This window comes from Berkeleyomyces rouxiae (assembly GCF_048999995.1).
Source record: "Berkeleyomyces rouxiae strain 22BRR77 chromosome Unknown BrBRR77_ptg000004l, whole genome shotgun sequence".
Lineage (NCBI taxonomy): Eukaryota > Fungi > Ascomycota > Sordariomycetes > Microascales > Ceratocystidaceae > Berkeleyomyces > Berkeleyomyces rouxiae.
Genome location: NW_027396494.1, coordinates 809,604 through 830,242, shown reverse-complemented (window position 1 = coordinate 830,242; position 20,639 = coordinate 809,604). Strand labels below are relative to the sequence as shown.

The following is a 20,639-nucleotide window of genomic DNA, read 5'->3' as shown; positions in this document are numbered from 1 at the left end:
AAATTAAAAACGAGACAACAAGAAAAAAAAAGAAAAAAAAAAAAGAAAAAACATTTTCCCCAGATGAACCCTAACCCCCACAAGGAGTTAACCATCCCAACCAATATTCGTTCGACTGAGAAATGTGGCTAGACATAAAGTCGACCATCAAAACCAGCGTGGCATGGGAAAACCCGAGTTGTTGAGCGGGTGAAAACCCATACCAGGTAAGCCTCCGGAGGCTAGGAGCGTATCCTTCCGCTTTTCGAAGTGGCCGCCGCACCGAACCATGGCTGAGGCCCGATGCAGTCCCCGAGTGCCACAGCAGGACAAAGGAAAGACAAAAGAAACAGAAAAGATGAAGGTGGACTGTCTGAACCTTCAAAGGGACAGTCCCGAGTTGCAAAGATGGATCCACGAGCTGTTGTGTGTGACGGCGATGAAGGGCCGGCGATCGCGAGGAGGAGGGTGTCGTGAAAAGGGGGCGAGTCGACGGCGAGGAAATCCCTCAAAGTTGGGAAAAAGCGGACTCGGGCTTCGCAGCTCGTTGTCGTGTTGAAAAAAACAAGAATGGCAGCAGCATCGGGATCGTGCTGCTATCCTCATGAGACCCTCAGCATAGGCTCAAGGGGGGGGGAGGCCGACCTCAAAGGTACCCCCCCGAGGGTTGTAGGAGGGAAGGTGCAGACCCCATGTTTTCTCATTTCATTTCATTTCATTTCATCTATTTTACATCATTCGGAGTGTTCGTCAAACACTCATAAGATGACCAGGCAGGTCCTGGCAACCTGGCAGCGGCATAACCGGCTGCCGGGATCCTCCGATTCGGACTGCCTTGGTGACCGTAGTCTCCCAGCTCCGAAGAAACTGTAGACGCCGACTCGGGATTTCCCTGTGGTGATAAGCACCTCCTGGCTCGGGATACATCAGGGGGGATACATGAAGACAGTGATAATGAAAATGAAAAAGAACAGGGAAAAAAGAATAAAAATAAAAAGAAAAAGGAATCGGAAAACAAACAAGAAAAAGAAGCAAGTAATACACAAACGAAAGCACACCACGCCAAACGCCATCGCAGCTGGTCATTCCTCTCTCACCCTCTTCAACTTCTTGAGGAGCTGCTTGCATCCTTTGACTGTAGGGAGAAGCTTTTTAACGAGTCTCTCCGTCAGCCGTAGCCTCTGTGGGATCGAGTCACACGTCTACGGGTGCCACGGGGTCTTCTCCTGTCCATATCTCGGACAATCGTGAGCGGCCCCGGTGTGCTCGAACCTCTGGTGGTACGTGGCAAAGTCGCCGTGTCCAGAAATTGCTGCCATCAATGTGCCAATATCGAGTCGGTCGTGTTCTCTGTAGTCCTTGAACTTCCAAGGTTCGACGGGCTCTGGCTTGTCTATATGGGAAGGCCCGTTCTGCGCCCCCCACCACGTCTTGAACTCTGTGGCGGCCTGCTCTCGGCACCACCGTTTTGCCCTGGAGAGCGACATCTCGCGTCCGCCGACTTCAGTCCCAGCAACCCCTCTGGCTAACCGGTCGGCTCTTTCATTGCCGGGGATGTTCTTGTGGCCCGGTACCCATCTGACTCTTGCCTTTGGCGCAAAGAGCCCGCCTGTCTCGGCTTCCAGCTTGCCAGGAGTCGTCTTGTCTCGTTGATGGCTGTTTGGGATGTCCCCAGGTCGCCCTCTTCTGCATTCAGACGGTTCACAATGCCCTTGTTGTCAAGACACAGGTAGAGGTCGCCGGTCGTCTCTTGCGGTAGCTCGTGGGCCGTTTGCACGGCGTGTAGGGCTGCGATTGCCTCAGCGTCAGCCACTTCTTGCCAGGTGCCCAATGGTTTGCTACCTTCGGCGCAGGTCGTGTTGTCTACCACAAGGGTCTACCCGGCCCCTGCGCTGCCGTCTTTGATCTTCGCCCCGTCTGAGTAGGCCCACGCTGTATCTGGCCACGCCATGCGCAGGTCCTCTAGATGTCGGGCTACCTCCTTGTCTTTGTCGCCCTTTGCTTCGATGGGGTCGTCTGGTCCCTCCTTTGCAGGTCTCACCCCGCCAGGGCTAGGTATCGTCTTGGGCAGGAGCCTATTTCTGGTACTAGAAATAGTCCCCTGTCGTATGTCGAGAATCCCTCACGTGTAGACAGGATAATAAAGACTTTCAAATCAAATCCCGTTCGCTCTCACTTGGTTAAGCTACAAAGCGCTAGACTAGTACTACGGTGAGTTACCACGTGGGAATCCCCAGTGTTGCGTGTTTTTATATCGTCAGTCTGCTTACTGTGGAGGTTAGTTTTTGCTCTAGCCCAACTTGATGTTTTCTTTATAAAACTTTTCTCGACTCAAATCTTCCACATACGACCATAGCCTGCGGAAAATACGGGGTCCCGTCTGCTCCCCCTTAGTCAAACCACAGAGCGCCGAACCAGTAGTATGGTGGGTGATCACATGCGAATCCTCGGTGTTGTATGTTTTTGCTTTTTTGTCCACTGGATTCTACGGTTACACAAAAATTCTCGCGAACCCGTTGTAGCTGGTCTGGGGTTCCACTTTTTCGGTGGGGGTTTTGCGGACTTTTTTGGCATTCCACATCGGCCGTTAAGCCGAGATTCTGGAGTGGATGTCTTATGCCGAGAATCCCTCGCGAGTAGACAGGTTAATAAAGACTTTCATCATCATCACCGGTGCGGGACGCTTAAATAAAGACTTTCATCACCAGTGCAAAACGGAGCCCCCGCATTGGAGATATCCATGTCCCTGGCTACTTTGAGGATCCTCGCGAGGAGCCAGGGAAAATAAAGACAAACAATAAAAACAACCACTCCCAAGACCTGTTGTATGCCGCGAACTCCTTGCAACTAGACAAGTCAATAAAGAACCTCATCATCACCCTCTTCTTTAAACAAGGTGTTATGGCGAGAATACCTCGCGAGTAGACAGGTAAATAAAGAATCTCCGCATCTACCAGTAAGGCCTACACCCTCATCTTTATTTAGCAATGTTTCAGGGAGTCCAACTGTTCAATCCAGCTAGGCTCTAGTGGCCGTATTACTTGTCCAATTGCCGACATTTAGGCCTCTGGTTTCTCCTGTTTCGAGTCCCTTGTTGAACTGATCGTTACCCGTCGGCAAGCTCCATGAGAGAAAGTGTGCAAGGTCCGCAAAGTGTTAAATATATTCAAGTAGTCCAAGCGATTCACTCCAAGTCCCTCTTGCTGTGTGGCTCTACAGTTCACCAGATCCGAAACCTTTAGCGGAATCTAGTACCCTGCAGCGTTGATGCCAAATAACTGAAGGGAAACGCAGGATACCTCGCTTACAAATGGCTCACCGATGCTCTCACCTCACTTGGGCTTGTCCTTTCAAATAGGGAGATAATCTATAGGTTCATTAACAAATTGTTGGTGCCGTACGACGAGGCCTTTTCCTCCAAGCACCTTCAGATTCGAGGACTTTGTCGCCGCCTCGACCCTATTTTCCCGCACCTATCACGGCCTAGAAGTCTCGGGCTAGAACCACTGTCTCGTCAATCATACAATTCCTTTCCAAGTTGCTTTGCATCCCATTTTGTATTAGGGTTTCTTTACCTTCATGTTGTACCCCTGTTTAGATTTCATGTCCTCGTGTGTGCATAGTCGGTGAATACGCATTGCCTCAACTACAGCAGAAAAACCATATTCAGGCTATGAAGATTTCCATTACGGAACTTCAGGGGACGTTCGGTGGCCTTGTCAACAAAACATGACAGCAGGCGAACTCGTATCAAATCATGAAGTTTTTGAGATGAATGTCTGTGCCAGTGGCGACTCGTAGATAGCCTCGGAAGGTTTCTATTTTTCTAGTTACCAAACTACATACACCGTGCTTTCGGGCATTATATATGCAGCCAATGGTGGCCGCTGCGATTTGCCACGGAGTCACGTTGATCAGAAGGAGAAGTGTATTCTTTCGAGAGAATAGTAGAAGTGAACGGGTAATACGAGCTTGGGAAGATCCTCACCAGAAGGCAAGGTCAAGGAGTAAAAAGGAATACGAGACCAGGGTGGCATAACGTCGCACCATAGCTAACGTAGAGGGAAATAGATTCTCTTGTATCGGCCTCACAGAAGATAACGACGGTCAATTCTGAGTCTTTTAGGCCAGTACTTGCATTCGCATGAACCCAGAAGAAAGAGGCTTAGTTTCAAGCAGAGAACATTATATCTACCCCCAAATGACTTGATATTGCATGGGTCAGTACATATATCAACTCATTGTAATCGTCACAGTCATTTCATCCCACTCAATACACTTCATTGTGTTGAAATGTGGAGGTCAAGTTCAATAGACGGGAAGCCCAAGTATCAATAACTTCTCAGAGTTTTAGTTCTTTACCTTGTCGAATCAAGTGTGCAATCGGCTGCCTTTCAACACACATGTTGCTATCAACTTGAGTAATCATTTCCCAAGGTCACATATTAAGACTGCACCAATATCATGACTGTTAGCACCCACCATCATATTCGCATAAAGGAGGTATGTCATATGCCTGGCACAGCTGGCTATAGTAGCTGTAGACGACAAAGGACTTCTTGACTTGACTTGAATATATCTATCGTCGATACGAGCCCACACTCCACTATGAGCATCAAGAAAACAAACGCAAATGATAATGTCCAAGTATACATGACCCCCCTCACACAGTTTGCCAATATCGTCCTTGCTTTTGACATTGCGTTTACGTCATTTTTGTTTGTGCTATTTAACCCGCAATACGATAACATATTCCGCACGGGTTTTACGTCATGTACCAAGATTCGTTCAACCCAGGAACATGGATATAGCACTGCGCGCTTATGGCTTGACTTGACTTGACTATATTTATCGTCTACTAAAATCACTAAGATCACACAACGCCGGATTGGTTACCGAACGGAAATTTACAGTCCTCCGCTGGACACGCCTGCGCGCTTGAATTTGATTCTATTCTTTTACGTCTACCTACTGTTATTTCACAGCGAATACGACGGATTTGCGCGCTTATGGCGCTCACTCTGAGTGTGATATTGGTGGATAAGCGCAGCTTTTTCAACAAGCTCGCTTAGCTCAGTTGGTTAGAGCGTCGTACTAATATTCTATCACGGAATAAAATGTAATGCGAAGGTCGCCAGTTCGACCCTGGTAGTGAGCAGTCTTCGCTTGACATTTTTACACATTTTTGTCACAAAAAATGTCTTGATTGATTTATGATGATATGTCAAAAAAACGACATCAACAGACGGCCTCTAACTTTTTTTTGATGTTGTCTGATAACAACAAAAAAATGTATGTTCATACAAAAATCATCGGAGCCGGGTTTGCCACCCGGTCACATTATAGTGGGGTCTTGCCGTGGATCGAACACGGGACCTCTCGCAGGCTGAGCTTTAGGGTTAACCCTAAGCGAGAATCATACCACTAGACCACAAGACCGGAGGAGCGGAGCTCTTGATTTGTTGAAAGTTCTCGCGCGGGAAACCAATTATATGAGAGACTCCGACATGCCTCATTTTTTTTTGGCTCACCAGGTAGCTTCTTCATGTTTACGTAGTTAGATATAGTCACATCTTGTCATCTGGATTCAATTTCCACCATCTGTCTAGCACCACAGAGAACCAATACCATGCCTCACATAGAAAAGCCACCCCAAAGCAGCACGGCGGACCAAGACACCTCCATGGACGACAGTCGATTCGACAAGCCCGGAATTTGGACTCCGGCCATTCTCCCCGAGCCAGCCGGTTTAACAGACACCCAGCACACCAGCAACCCGCTGCCCACCGAGTTCCCGGTACTCAAGGGCCTGCCACGCCAGCGGCACCAGCCGCTCCGCGAGGGCTTTCAGCAGGCCAGTTTTGCGCGGCGTTTTGTCGACGCGTGTCTGATGAACATCCAGCAGCGGAATCTGCGCCAGCTGACAGATTTGTTGGGTGGGACGACGGCAGCGGCGGAGGGTGAAAAAGCGGCGTACAAGAGCTTCGCCGAGGTCTGTGAGGATGCAGACCGGATTGTGAATTTCCTGTGGTACACGGGCTCACGTGAGTTGCTCTTGCAGTAAATGCAGTGTAAGAGAGGTCCCTTGGCTGGCAACTAACACACCGTTAAAGCATTCCTTCAAATCCCGTATCTGTTCGATCTAATTGTAGAATTCACTGAACTCGCCGAGACCATGGGCCCCGCGCCCATTCCAACACTCATCGTGCTGCGCAAGTTGGACCACGTGTTTGCCAGTCTCACCTGCCAAAAGAATATTGCCACGGGCGAAGTTGTGGTTGGGACTGACAGTTACTCCATGACTCAAACAGACATTGTCAGGCTGCAGGCCATCATCTCTGAAGTTCGCAGTAAGATGTGGGAAAAGCTGAACAAGGCAGAACCCGCCGAGGGTATCTCCGCTGACGAAGAAGACGATGACGATGACTACGATGACGATGATTTGGAGTGCACCTTTGATGACAAACCCGCAGAAGTGGTAGATGTACCGCTCCCTGGCGTCACGGCTGAACAAACCCAGACAAGTGTAGATGGGTCAGATTGGCGGCCGCCTAAAACAACGACAGAGCTGGAGCTTGCAGTCGCCCAAATCTTTGAGCAGACTCTTGTGGTGGTAAACGAAAAACTAGGAGATGGTATTTAATCTATTCCAATGCCATGTCAACATTGCCTCATGAATTCTAAACGTCCACTTCCTCTACTTTATCCAAACCAATGCGCCTTGCAAACTCCTCTGCCCACTTTCGCGGAAACGTTTGAAACACTTCACGATTCCATTTCTCGCCCATCTCCTGTTGTACGTTCGTCACTGCTCTATCCGTGATTCCACAGGGCACAAAGCGCGCCCAGGGATTCTCTTCCGGCGCACCTGCCACCGGCACGTCCATATTAACCGCAACACCGAGTCCCGAGACGTGTCTACGTAGATGGACACCCATGGCCGCAATCTTGCGCAGCCGGCCGTCACGCGCGTCCGGCGCGATCCACACGCCCGGCTCATCCTCGTCCAGCTCTGTCACAATGCCACACGCAGAGCGCAGCACGGCGTGCGTCGTGTTCTCGAGCAGGCGTGCGTATGCGCGCACGCTGAAGTGCTGGTGCCGCGGCGAGTGCAGGTCAATGGTCGGCCACAGCACGATCTGGCCGGGCCCGTGGTATGTCATCAGGCCGCCGCGCATGGTGGGCTGGATCTGCGGCTGGAGCGCGAGTGTGTTGCCGTCGCTGGAGTGTTGCGCCGGGCTGGCTGGCCAGGCGCACTGCAGGTCGGCCTCGAGCTGTGTGCGCTCCAAGGTAGAAATGGTGGCCTCGTTCATGCGCCGGCCCAACGTGAAGACAGGGGTGGGCGTGAAGGCGAACACGATGGGTTGTGGAGGCGGTGTAGCATTGGGGTTCTTCTTCCAGTCAAGAAAAGCGGTGCGGGCAGACTCCTGAAGTGCACTGAGGTCCGTGTACGAGGGTGGACTTGGCTCCTGGGTCTTGATGTTCAGCAGAAGTCTGCTGGCGCTGCTGCTGCTCAAGGCATTGTTGCCGGAGGGCGCGGATAAGTAATTCCTGTAGAGGAAACACTGCAGCGCGCGCGTCTGCAGACGGTTACAAATGCGCCCCGAACAGCGAGAGGCAGCTGACACCAAGTGTTCCATCGGGTTCGTGACTTGGGGGCAACCGATGGCGAAGATTTCTTTCCTCGCTGGTGCAACGCGGATGAACATTGGTGTGGCTCGGGAAAAGCTCGGCTAATCGGGTTTTAAAAGGGGCGACGTGATGTCATATGAACGGCGCTTCGGCACACGCACTTTGTTGAATTACGGACAGTCAACCCTTACACATTACAACAACCAGGAAAACGACATTCTGATTGCCGTAGTATATTTTTGGGGTCGGTTTGAGGTAGCTTGGTTTGAGGGAGCTTGTAACTGTACCGCCTCACACGTTACAGGTGCAAGCCCATCTATGCGTTGGTTCCTGGACGATTAGGCTCGTATCAAAGGTCCCCCCAAAGGTCCCGAGTGCAAAAAAAAGAAAAAGGAAACTCACATGATACTTAGACAGGCAAAAAACAGACATACATCATATGCTGATCAGAATACCAAAAGCCAAAGCACTGTTACCCTAGTTAAGCTATAATAGAACATGGGGAGAACATTTCGCGGGATCCAACTCCATGATTTGTCTTACACTATGGCTGTACAAGAGGCGGTACATCCGGAGCTTAGATCTAAAAAAAGTAGCCTCCCCCCCAGGCCCCCATGTCCCCTTGTCCCCATGTCAAGATGCAAGTTGGGCTGAAGACGCAAACAAACAGTTGCCCAAAAGGTTCAGACCATGGAAGGGGCAACTTGGCAATACGAAAAGGAAGGTTCCTTTGGAAAGTATGACAGGGCTGGGGGTGGTGGGTTTCTGGTTTTGGTGTGCGATGAAGCGAGAACCGGCAGTCGCAGTAGCTGCAGTTGCGGCATTGGCGGCAAAGGAATCCCGTCGACCTTCTTGTAACTTCCATGCCTCGTATGGCAACGGCAAAAAACCCCAGTTTCAACGTCAAAGAGTATGGAGCTAAGGCTACTGCTACCTTTGTGCGCATGATGCAAATCAACAGGCGGACGAAAGGAGGCAGCTACAAACATCACCACCTTCCGCATGTGTAACTACACACACCCAATCTAATATAAAAGATGGGCTAACCTGCTCTCTTGGGCTTCTTCTGTTTTCCTTTCCTCTCCACCCTCATCCTCCCCTTCACCATCGCTCATCTGTTCTTTCGCTCATCTTCACTATCTTTCATCGTTTACATTCATTTGCATTTTCATCCATCCCATTATATTCCATAAAACCCAATAACAAACAAACATCATTCACCATGCTTCCCACCACCTCTTTCGCTACTCTCCTGGCTGCCACTGGCGCCATGGGTGCTGCTCTCCTCCCTCGTCAGGAGGAGCTCGCCTGTGTCCAGCCTTCTGCCAACTTCGAGAAATGGACCATCACCGACTTCGACTTCCACTGGTCCAAGAAGTACACCAACCCCGCTCACGGCATCATCGACGGTGTTGTCCAGTTCAACCTCACCAACCCTGCCATTGGCAACCCTCTGCAGTGCAAGGGCCACAGCACCGTCTGGCCCAACTTCTTCAGCGGTGACCAGTGGATTGATTGCGAGGGCACCATTGTCAGCAGCGCCAGATTTGCCTTTGACAACACTGCTAGCACCCTCAAGATCAATCAGGCCTGGCTGTGCGACACCTCCAAGTAAGTTGCAAACATGTATTTTTCCCCCTGCAAAGTCACAGCAATACTAACAAGACGCGCCTGTAGCTACAACCACACCGGCTTCGGCGACGCTGTCCTGGCTTGCACCACCTCCGGTATCCAGCAAAACCCCAACTGGGTCGAGGGTTCTACCGAGCTCTTCTCTGAGGAGTACTTCAACTGTGCTCTTTCCACCTTTGACATTCAGTCCAACACCCCCAACGCCTACCCCACTGGTCCTATCCAGGCCTAAGCAACTTGCCTTGCCGACTTCCGCAAAGAGGTGCCTCGTGATCCAGAACCACACCTCTTTTGCCCCTCCATTGCTTTCACCTTTGGTGATTGCCTGTCTTTCTTGTGCTCGCATTTTGTCAGATATTGTTTTTTCCAGGCTTGGGGACCAGGGGTTCCCCTCCAAAGCCACACCAGCTGGTCTTGTCGTACATACATCTTTTTGTAGATAGTAACCGTTCCTTTTTTGATTATACAATTTAAACCGTTCGCATTAACCGCTCCCCTGACTCTATGGTGATCCATGCTCTCTTTTCTAGACACACCCAGCTTCACACATGCAGCAGCGGCTATTCCCAGGCTCGACTAGCTGCTAACCCCAGACTTGAAACGCGCTGAAGTTGGCTTTTTGTTCCAACTCAACTACATACGTGCTAAGCTATATTAGTATCCACATATATTGGGACGTCACGGGCATCATGGCTGTGGCAAATGTACAAAAATACAGACGAGACCATAGACATCTTACACCCGCGGAGTCAAGTCGCTGTCAGTCACTCAGCCTTAATGCCAAGCACCATCAGCCTTATCGTTGCAAGAAAGAAGCACAAGGTTGCACAAAAGCAATGCGTGCATGCATCCAGTCAAAGAAAAAAAGACAGAAAAACAGCACAGAAATCATATTATACGAGAGAGAGGGACAGCTCAAAAAAAAAAAGGAACAGGAGATAACACAGACCACCAAGGTCGCAAAAGAATGGCCGTGTCACCGTATCCCATGGCTGTCCCCTTTTTTTTTTTTTTTTGCCTTCGCATAGGTAGAATAAACATGCACGCACAAGCAGACTACAGTATAAGACTTGGACAGACAGAGTGTGAGAGTGAGAGAGAGAAGATGACCAAGGAGAATGAAAATAAGAAATCAATGTTGAAAGTAGGAGCGAAGAAGCAATTGCATGTGTGCAGAAAAAGGAAGCAAAAAAACAGGAACATCAAGGCGAACGAACAAGCAAAGGAGAAAAAGAAAAAAAAAGAAAGAGAAAGAAAGCAAGGACCTAAGCGTAAAGCAGAGACACAAAATAGCAAAGACAAAAGAAAAAGAAAAAGCGAGGAGTAAAAGAGAGATACACAGCCAGCAAACCCTCCCCAACCAAAAATAAATCCAAAAAAAAAAAAAAGAAAGATAGGAGAGAGAGAGAGAGCGATGATGGGTGTTTGAGGAAATAAGTAAAGACAGGGAAGAAGGCGCATGTACGAGAGCAACGATGGGAGCAGCCTGTTTGAGAGAAAAAAAAAAAGCAAGGCCAGAGAGAGGGGAAAAAACGACAAATGCCGGCGTCATGAGGACTGTACAGCCAGCAAACAAGATAAAAGAAATAAATGGCAACCAGGGAGAAAACAACGAGAACAAAAAAGGGAAACCAACATAGACCGGCAGGCAAAAAGGTGCAAAAAAGAAAATGGCATGGCGGGCCTGCACTCCCTCCCTCCCTCCCCCTTTTGAAGTTACGCCGCAGCATCGTCAGAGAAAAAAAATAACAATGCATCTAAAAAAGATGCAATGACGGCCACATGAAAAAGAAAAAAAAATGAACAAACAAGGTTACCCACTGCCAGAAAACAGTTGAATGCAACAAGCAACAGATCGGAAAAAAAGGAAAAATACAGCCGGACCAGACAGACTCAAAAAGTGTAGCGGAAGAGGGCTTTGGATGACAACGGGGTCTATTCATGCAAACACACATGACTCCCCTAGTCGGTTCCTCGGGCCTTCACAGACATGTGATGCATGAGGCTGGTAAAAATCACTGCGCTTGCCCCTAGTCGGCGCCGATTTCACCACCCTCAATCTGGCTGAAGCCGACCCCAAAGTCAAAGCTGTCGTTGTTGTCGGCGTCTGTTTGGATGAAGGCGTCAAAGTCGAAGCCATCCAGAACATTGTCGCCGTTGAGAGGGTCCGCCAGTTCAAAAGAACCAAAGTTGACCTAGGCGGCGCATGTTAGACACAAATCATACATCTCAAAGACGAAAAAGAACTTACCATGTTGTTGTTGGCGTCAACGTTGAAGTTGGGATCCGCATGCGGCTGGGCGACAGCTCCAGGTGCAGCTGCGGCACCGGCCGCAGCGCCGGCAGGAGGCGCTGCTCCGGGAACTGACGGGGCCTGTGAGTTAGGAATGGTCGTTGGGATACCTCCACCGGGCTGGGGCGCATTGGGCTTAAAGCCGACAGGGTTGGCTGGCGTGATAGGGGTCGCGGGTGTCGGAGCATCGATCTCAGCGCTCTCTGGTACTGGCGTAGCACCCGCAGTGGCACCACCCTTCTTTTGAGCAGCGGCCTGCTTATTCGTGTCAGCATGGGTCTATAAGAATGACAGTTGAATATTATTTGTTTTGTTGCTTTACTTACCTTGGTCTTGGTAGTCTTGGTTTCCTTCTTCTTAGGAGCTGCCTTGACAGGCTGCTGTGGTGTCGGCGGCGCAGGTGTGCCTTGCTGTGGTGAGGATGTGTTGGTACGGGAGTTGACAGCGTTGGGCGCAGAAGGAGGAGGCATGACAGCCCGTTGTTGCGGTGTGCCCTGGACAGGTGCACCTTGGCCTTGGTTACCCTGCGGGCCATTTTGTTGTTGATTTTGTTGCTGTCCGGGCTGCATCATCTGGTTTCCGTTCATGCCGTTCTGCTGCCATTGACCTTGGTTGTTCTGAGCACTAACTTGTTGCTGCTGCTGCTGCTGTTGTTGTCTAGCAACCATCATCTGTTGGGCCGCCATTTGACCGTTGGCAAACTGCGGGTGGGAGCTAGGGGGGCGCATTCCGCCGTTCATTTGGTTGTTGGGAACCATAAAGTTGTGGGCCATAGCACCATTCATCTGATCGCCGCCCATCATGTTCATGGGGTTGGGCGAACCCTGGTTCTGGCCGTCAACGGGGGCAGGTGATGAAATGCCAGCGTTGTTCATGGGGCCTGTCACACGCTTCATGTCACCAGGGTTGGGTGAGGCGCCAGTTTTGTTTTGGGGAGAAGCCTCAGGGAAGGGTTGACCATTGGGACCAGGCCCAGGAGGATTCTGACCATCACCACGGGGAATATTGCTGCCCATGTTGTCCTGCTCTTGTCTTGCAATCAACAGTCGCCTCTTATTTTGCTGTTCAAGCATCATTAGTTGCATTTGGTAGTCCTGTAGAGCATGGTTGCTCTGTCCAGACGACCCATTGGGGGCACCCGCCTGGTTCGGACGCATAGGACCCTGGTTCATCTCACCACCATTGTAGATGTTTCCCATGGGGCCGCCTTCAGGCCCCTGTGTCATCATGGGAGATCCTTGGCCTTGGGGACCACCAGGCATCTGCTTGCCAGGCATTTGTTGGCCGTGGTGTTGCTGCAGAGTAGCAGCATAGGTGGCGATGGACTTGGGCTGGTTGCCATTGTTGAATTGTTGCATCTGCTGGGCGGTCAAGGGGTTAGGGTTGATTCCGCCGCCCAGGAGGAGCTGCTGGTTGGCCTGGCCATTGGCACCACCAGGAGGCTGTTGGCCAGGCATCATGCCGGCGGGACGTCCATTCATCATCATGTTGGCCTGGCTAGGGTTAAATCCACCGTCGACGCGGGCCTTTTTGGATGGCGATGGGACATTTTCAGAGGCTCCGGGGGAAGGGGGGCGATCGCGGTTGGCGTCCATGCCACCCTCACGGGGCATGCCATGTTTCTGCTGCTGGAGCATCATCTGGCCACTGATTGATTGAGGTGGTTAGGAACGGAAGATGCACTTGTCATGAAAGTAGGGGTTACACTCACTTGCTGTTAGCGATGGCGGCACGAGCGAGGGGGGCTCCAGGCTTCATCATGGCCATTCCGTTGTTGGACATCCGCATGAGATTAGAGTAAATCTGGGGACCGCCCCCTTCGCGCACCTGGCGAAGCAGATCGTGCTGAGAGACTTGTCTCATGCGGGGTTGAGCCTTTGCAGCAGGTTTCATGTTAGCGGTTGTTACTTGGTTGTGGTGCAGTGGTGGCGAGACTCACCTGCGTGTGGTTGACGTATTGAGAAACAAAAGGGTTGATGTTCTTTGTGTTTCCTCGAGACGCGCCGTAGATATCCCAGAACACAGCAAACCACTCCAGCAGGAAGGAGGTCTCGGAAGACATGGGTAAGCTAGGGTCGGGTAGATCGCCCCGGGACTTGACGTCCTCCTTGTTGTCGCCGTCAGAGTTGTCTTCATTGTTGTTGCGGTTCTCATCATTGACGGTCTGGACATGATAATCGCTGTTCTTGACGAGCGGAAGAGCACAGTCATGCATTCCAAAGCGAATAAAGTAGTCGTAGATATATGTGTTAAGAATCATGCGGTGCTGGGGGTCGTTAATGAAGGGTCGTGCACCGTGTTGTTGCTGCGGCTGCATCATCGATTGTTGGCCGGCTTGTTGTGGCGGCTGGGGCTGCTGTTGCTGCGGCTGTTGTTGCGGCGGACCCTGGGGTTGCATCTGCGGTTGGCCGGGCTGAGGCTGCTGCATTTGCGGTTGGCCAGGTTGGGGCTGGTGACCCGGCTGTGGTTGTTGGCCCATGACCATGGCGCCGGGGTTCATCATGGGCACAGAAGCACCTACCGGACCAGCCATAGGATTCATGCCGCCAAGATTGACGTTGGCGGAATTCATTGTCGCGTGAGTGGAAGTAGCGATATGGGAGGGAGATTGGGTGGGTGGTGCGATTAAGATATTGATGGAGTCAGGTGATGTTGGAAGATAAAGTCAGAAGCGCGTTAGAAATGCGCGCGCTGGTGTGAAAAAAGGGGGGGAGGAAGAGTGAAAACTGTTTGCGCTCCGTTGGACAAGTCGAGAGGGCAATAGAATAGGGCCCCAAAATAGTGGAGGTCTGGCGACTCTAGGGTTTTTTTTTTTCCTGGCGTCGACACCAAATTCGCAGTAACAGGACAGACTTGCGACTCACGTCGGCAACAAGAACGTGAAACGAACGACGGATACAATACGTAACCGTCGGGATAAGAAAAAAAATATACAGCGCTTTTTTTCGCTTTCGTATCGAGCAAAGGGTCTCGCGGAAAAAAAATTCTAGGCGAAACGACTACGCGCTTTCAACGAGAGTAATGGCAGCAGAGATGGGCACACTCAATCTGCGATGATGCCAGAGACTGTGCAGCACGGGCGTGACAGCTGTTCATCAACAAATCCAAAGGTGGCGGGAAAATGTCGAGGTAATATCAATGGGACACTTGCGGGCGAGTCCAATTCGATGGCGACTCTGTCGGGAGCAGGAACGGGAACAGGCAAAGTCGCAGGCGATCGGGTTCATTCAAGCCAAGCCAGGAGCGCGAGTCGGGGGTGTATGAGGGTGATTTGGCGTTGGCAAAAGAATCAATTAAAAAGGGGGGAGGGTGAACTAGAGCAAGGGAATGCGTAATAAAGTAGAAGCAAGCACGGCAAGGCGCACCAAGGCAGCAAAAGGCAGCGGAAACGAGGCCGAGGTCGATGGGGGTTTTGGGCGACCAAGAGGAAAAGAAGAAGAAGATGATGGAGATGCAGGCGGCCTGGTTGCAAGTATGAAGAGGAAGAGGAAATGGAAGAGGAAGAGGGATTAGTGCTTAGCAGGACAGCTCAGGCTTAGAGCAGGGGTTTTGCTCTAGGCGCAGGCCTTCTCCGCTGGGTGCCGACGTGCTGGACGCTATGGGCTCTGGCAGCTAGAGCACCAGCGCAGCAGATATTGGACAGGGCGTGACGCAATAAAACGAGGAGCCCGGAGATGGTGATCGGGGTTAGAATCGCAGGCGTGTGGCCGTGGGGATGGTGTGGTGTGGTGTGGTGTGGTGCTTCTCGTCGTTGCTGAGAAATAAACGGGACAAGATTCTAGCAACAGAGGCAAAAGTTAGGGAAACGCTTTGGCACACAAGTAGCCACAAGAAAGAAGGAGAAGGAAGGGCGGGCAGGCCCAATGCAGCATTCTGCACAGTAGATATTGCAGACGCCGCACCCGGTGAAAAGACACTGTGCATGCGGGGGGAGCACTGGCAGCAGGGCTGACGCCAGCTGTGGCGCCACGATCTGGCAGCTGGGGCTGTGGCGCCGCTGGGGCAACAGTGGGTCCCACGGCGCAGTGCACTCAGAGATTATGGGTGCCTGAGGCATCAGACTGCCAGTGGGACAGTGACGCGACAGGTCTGGCACTGTGAGCAGCGTGGTAACACAGTGCGCAATTTTAACTGTAGGCCAGTGTCAGTTCAGGTCGCTTTCCTGCTCTGACCTTGTAGTTGGCCTGTCCGCCAAAGGGCCAGAGATCTTTCGGCAGGGGAAGCTGTCGGCGCGTGGTACATGCTACATTACAGTATACCATACTACACTAACTACACTACAACTAACTGCAGCTACAACTACTCTACACCGTACCATACTACACGCACTGCTCCATCTGTACCTGGACCTGTACCTGTACACAATATGCACACTGCCTACAGGAGCTGCCTTCGACGGAAACCGGATATCTGTACACACTTTGACTCCTTTTGTGGGCTTCTTGTTGCTGCTTGGAAACACCAAACCACCAGCCAGTCTGGGTCTGGCGTCCCATGTCGTCGTCCACCGAAAGTATGTCCAGGTATGTATGTATATCCGACGACAGCGATCGGCCTCCTCGTGCACATTCAGGACGCCCTAAATTCCAGCGGTGTTGGTCTCCCTGCAGCCCGTAATTATTCTCGCCTCAGCGCCCATCCCTTGAAGTGTCTGTTTGTGTACTTGTACTTGTACTTCTACTTCTACTTTTACCTGTACAAATGCCACAGGTCCTACACAGCCGGCCATTTGTCAAAATGCCGCCAAAAAAAGCCAGCCAGGCCATGCTAATGTATCCATCCGCATTTTTATCTGCCCTATCTCGACAAGTGCCGAGAATCCTTGCCACAGCCTGCATCAAAGGCGACTGCTAAGAAAAAAAAAAGAAAAAAAAAAGGCCTGAGTTTGTTTTCTGCCTCTGCTCTTTTAGATTAATGCTAAAGATCTCGCCATCATGTTGTCGTTGCACCATCCCCTCAGAGTTTAATGGCTATATTGCCGTGTTTGGGCAATAAGTCCCCGTCGTTATAGTGCTTGTGCCCTGTATAAATTGCACACTGCACTGTTTGTACGCCGTGGAGCGCGCGATCAATACGTCCATATCCTTCTGGCCGATGATTTCGTAGGCTGTTGATACGCGTAGTTACAAACACATACATCATGGTCCATGCAAAGAGATTGTTTGACATCAAAAACAAAAAGCAACCAGAACCAAGTCATGCCATAGCTATTCAGTGCTTGCAATCGCTCTGCTTTGTAAGCTTCTTTCTTACATCTAGTGCTTCAACTCGTTCTACTAGAGCCTATCACATACTGATGGCTTTACTAACACTAACAAGTACAAAAAAAAACAATTAAAAAAAACCACCCCAGTGTTGTCCCTGAACCTAAAATCCAAGCCTGTCAACCCCCAGTGCCAATCATGATTGTGTCACATAAGCCCTAACCCTATACATAACTATCAACCGTTTCTCACGTATTTATCAAATTGGCAGAGAGCCAGGGGTTCATGGTACCGCAACACTACTACACGACATCAAGGTAGTAATTTGGCAAATTCATAAATCAATGAAAGGTTTAACAGCGAAAAAAAAATCATTACTAGGTTTCACATGAGAAAGTTGCGTGTCAATCCGAAATACATGCTGGGATGAGACTTGTGCATATAGGTCGTTAATCACATGTCTTTTGATGAATTCTCATGACAGTGTCATATACTACAAGTAGCGACCGGCCTTGTGCTCCGGTTGGTTTAGTCGTCCTCGGGAGGCAGTTCGTCGTCGATATAGCGGACAAGCGTTATGCGCATTTCTGTAGTGTCGTTGCCTCGAAGAACATCGCTGATGAAATGCGCCTCAACTTGCATCTGCACCATCTCCAGGGCACCGCGCAAAACACCACACAGAATATTTGAGTACCACAGTTCGTTTTGGGCGCGGCCATCGTCTGGTAGCTCAACGAAGTCGGCAAGAGGGTTTTCCTCGAATACGAGCGAGAATTGCTTATTGTCGCTCGTCCAGTTGGTGACAAGGGGAGTAATGTTCAGAAAGATTTTGAACCCGACCTGTGAAGTAGAGCAGACAAGAGAAATCCCCATGGTTAGTAGGAGTTATACGTGACAGACCCAACTTCTAGGCACCTAGGAAAGCAAGCAAAAGTTTGCTGTTGTTAACGCACTCTTGAGATCGCATCGGCAGTTTCTCTAAAGTTTACACAGCGCTTCATGGTATTGGACTTTGCCAAATAGTCCTCGATGATGCGTAGCCCAATGTTGTAGCCCATTTTTTCAAGCTGCTTGTTAACCTCGGCGTATTTCGAGTCATAGTCCTTGCATAGCTGGGCCACGACGGTTCCGTAGGTCAAGGTGACGAGCTCGGCGTTGACTTTGTCGATGCGCGTTCTGTTGGAGCGGGTGTCGCATTAGCACTATATTGGATATTGCGAGCGGGCGCCAAAGAGAAAGGGGTATTATTAGACTGACTTCCAGATTCTGGTAGCACCTCATACGTTAGCGAGTTGCGATTATCATACATCTGGAACGGGAGAAGGGATGGGAAAGACCAACTCCTCGCCAAGGCGCGTTGCCTTGCTGCTACTGGCCATTCTGAACGAGGTTGCGCTGTGAGTGTCGCGAGAATCAAGCGAGTGTTGAGAAATGGAAAGGGTTCCGTGGAGACAGAAGCAGTGAGTTGGAGGTTTGTGAACTGATGGTAATGTCGTTGTGGCTCAAGCACATTGTAGGACAGAGCGAGCTTAGCTATAGTGGATAAGTGGATGCCCCTCGCGGTGGATAAACATCGGCAGATTGGAACCAGGGACCAAGCCAACACTTGTTGACCTTGTTCTTGCAGCCCCACAAAAAAACTTCATGCAGTAGCAAGAGAGCCAAGCCGCGAACGCGATTGAGGACGAGGGCAGAGATCAGCCTCGTGGCATTCAATTCTAGCAAAGCACCCAATACCTTTTCCGCATTTTACTCGTTTATTTTCTCCGATTTTTGCGTTCTTGAAGATTTAATCTTCCCACTACTACAATAAAAATCAAAAGCCCGCATAAAATGGCCTCCGAAAAGCGCCCCGCCTCCGACGACCCGGCGAGTTTCCAGCTCGTCAAGCGCCCTAATCTGGGTGACGCCTCGACGACTGGTGCTCTCGCTCGCTTCAATGCATCAGTGGGCGGTGGCGCCTTGGTGCAAACGGTACGCGAATGATGCGCCGAGTGTGACAGATGACAGCGACAGCGACTACTGAGCCACGTGCTGGATACTAACGGGTCTCTCATCTCTTCTAGGCGCCACGCACAAGCGGACTACAGGCTCCAGTAATGCAGCTCTCGGGCCATACTGGCGAGATATTTGCTGCTTCGTTTGACCCAAATGGAAACTACATTGCATCTGCTGGCATGGATAGAAATATATGTACGGAAATTGACACCCACAACCAATCATAAGCCATAATGGAGACGCTGTTGAAATCTACAATACTAACCTCTTCTTTCTTTTTCCCTTGACAGTCCTATGGCGTACATACGGCGAGTGCGAAAACTATGGAATTCTTACCGGACACAAGGGCGCCATCCTTGATCTGCGCTGGTCCCGCGACTCGCGCGCGCTCTTCTCAGCGTCAGCCGACATGTTCCTTGCTAGCTGGGACCTCGAGAGCGGATCGCGGATACGGCGTTACGTGGGCCACGAGGAGGTGATAAACGCAATGGACATTAGCAAGCGTGGTGACGAGGTGCTGGTGAGTGGCAGTGACGACGGGACTATTGGTATCTGGGACCCGCGTGTAAAGAGTGCCATTGACCACATCGAAACGGACTTTCCTGTGACTGCGGTAGCTATTTCCGAAGCTGGCAACGAAATATACTCGGGCGGCATTGACAACGAAATTCGCGTGTGGGATGTACGCAAAAAGGCCATGCTCTACTCGCTCGTCGGCCACACAGACACCATCACGTCACTGCGCATTTCACCCGACTCGCAGACCATACTGTCCAACTCGATGGACTCGACGGCGCGCACATGGGACATCCGACCGTTTGCACCCACGGAGCGCCACATTCGCACATTCGACGGCGCATCGGCCGGCGTGGAAAAGAACCTGATCCGCGCAAGCTGGAACACAGACGGCAAGCGCATTGCAGCTGGATCGGGTGACGGGTCGGTGCTGGCGTGGTCGACGGATACGGGCAAGATGCTGTACAAGCTTCCCGGCCACAAGGGCACCGTCAACGTGGCCGAGTTTTCGCCGGGAACAGAACCTATTTGTAAGTTTTGCTTTGCTTTCAGTCGATGGTCCGGCATGTATGGCCGTGGGAGCCACACTAGCACATAGTTACTAACGCCAGTTATAGTGCTTTCTGCGTCTACAGACCGCACAATGCTGCTGGGCGAACTTCGGTGATACAGCCAGAATGGTTGATGTTGGGTTATTCCTGTGTTAGGTACACTACACACAATGTACCTGCAAATACACAGAAGAGACGATCTAGAAGGGTTGTACTAGCAGTGCCGAGGTGGCTCAGGTAACGGGACCAGCACTGGTGTGACGACAGCCAAGCTCGAAATAGTGCATCCTGGCCGTAGGGTCCCGGTGGGGGGTTTTTTTTTTCATTTAGGGAGGAGGCGTTTTGCACAAAAGCAGCGATTGTATGCCATAGGAGCAACGCATCATTTTCAGTGCCGCATAGAGGAAGAGACGGAGAGGAAGGACGACAGCGGATATCGTAGACACGCTGCTGTGGTGATGGCATTCACGGGCGTTTAGGTTGAGGCGTTGCTCTATTTTCTTTGATACTTTTCTTTTTCCACCTGGGCTTGGTTCTGCTATGTTTTGGGGGGGGGGGGGGAGGTTTGTGATCCCTAAAAGTCTTCTGGAGACATCATCACGATCACGGGCTTCTTGTGCACGTGGGGGCTCCACTTACGCCATCTTTGGCCAATCAGAGGCAATCACTGCTTCCGCATAAGAACATTTCGTTTCAAGGCACAGCAGCCAGACAACACCGACTGTGAATGCTGACGAGTAAAAGCCAGCAGCAAGCAGCAAGCTGAAGCTCTCCCGATAACCTGCGTTTTGATTAGCTGGTGGTCTGCCAAGCCCCCGGCCTTTCGGATGTTGT

The 20,639-nt window shown here is 50.9% G+C and overlaps 6 protein-coding genes across 6 annotated transcripts; 3 read left to right on the top strand and 3 right to left on the bottom strand.

Moving 5' to 3' along the window:
- Window positions 1-5,608: 5,608 nt before the first annotated feature.
- Window positions 5,609-6,622, top strand: BROUX77_004448 (uncharacterized protein; the record flags this gene model as incomplete). The annotated part of the gene is made up of 2 exons (XM_073749212.1): window positions 5,609-6,023; window positions 6,093-6,622. 2 exons carry the CDS (start codon window positions 5,609-5,611, stop codon window positions 6,620-6,622), a joined length of 945 nt encoding a protein of 314 aa, XP_073604905.1.
- Window positions 6,623-6,659: 37 nt separating this feature from the next.
- Window positions 6,660-7,619, bottom strand: BROUX77_004447 (uncharacterized protein; the record flags this gene model as incomplete). The annotated part of the gene is made up of 1 exon (XM_073749210.1): window positions 6,660-7,619. One exon carries the CDS (start codon window positions 7,617-7,619, stop codon window positions 6,660-6,662), a length of 960 nt encoding a protein of 319 aa, XP_073604904.1.
- Window positions 7,620-8,833: 1,214 nt separating this feature from the next.
- On the top strand, window positions 8,834-9,475 carry BROUX77_004446 (uncharacterized protein; the record flags this gene model as incomplete). The annotated part of the gene is made up of 2 exons (XM_073749209.1): window positions 8,834-9,222; window positions 9,289-9,475. The coding sequence occupies 2 exons, from the start codon at window positions 8,834-8,836 to the stop codon at window positions 9,473-9,475; spliced, it is 576 nt and encodes a 191-aa protein (XP_073604903.1).
- Window positions 9,476-11,273: 1,798 nt separating this feature from the next.
- Window positions 11,274-14,108, bottom strand: BROUX77_004445 (uncharacterized protein; the record flags this gene model as incomplete). The annotated part of the gene is made up of 5 exons (XM_073749208.1): window positions 11,274-11,438; window positions 11,495-11,791; window positions 11,863-13,183; window positions 13,248-13,411; window positions 13,476-14,108. The coding sequence occupies 5 exons, from the start codon at window positions 14,106-14,108 to the stop codon at window positions 11,274-11,276; spliced, it is 2,580 nt and encodes an 859-aa protein (XP_073604902.1).
- A 3,160-nt stretch (window positions 14,109-17,268) lies between these two features.
- Window positions 17,269-18,119, bottom strand: BROUX77_004444 (uncharacterized protein; the record flags this gene model as incomplete). Its single annotated transcript, XM_073749207.1, has 3 exons — window positions 17,269-17,580; window positions 17,694-17,916; window positions 18,082-18,119. 3 exons carry the CDS (start codon window positions 18,117-18,119, stop codon window positions 17,269-17,271), a joined length of 573 nt encoding a protein of 190 aa, XP_073604901.1.
- A 454-nt stretch (window positions 18,120-18,573) lies between these two features.
- On the top strand, window positions 18,574-19,921 carry BROUX77_004443 (uncharacterized protein; the record flags this gene model as incomplete). Its single annotated transcript, XM_073749206.1, has 4 exons — window positions 18,574-18,714; window positions 18,807-18,933; window positions 19,029-19,784; window positions 19,872-19,921. 4 exons carry the CDS (start codon window positions 18,574-18,576, stop codon window positions 19,919-19,921), a joined length of 1,074 nt encoding a protein of 357 aa, XP_073604900.1.
- Between the last annotated feature and the right edge of the window lie 718 nt (window positions 19,922-20,639).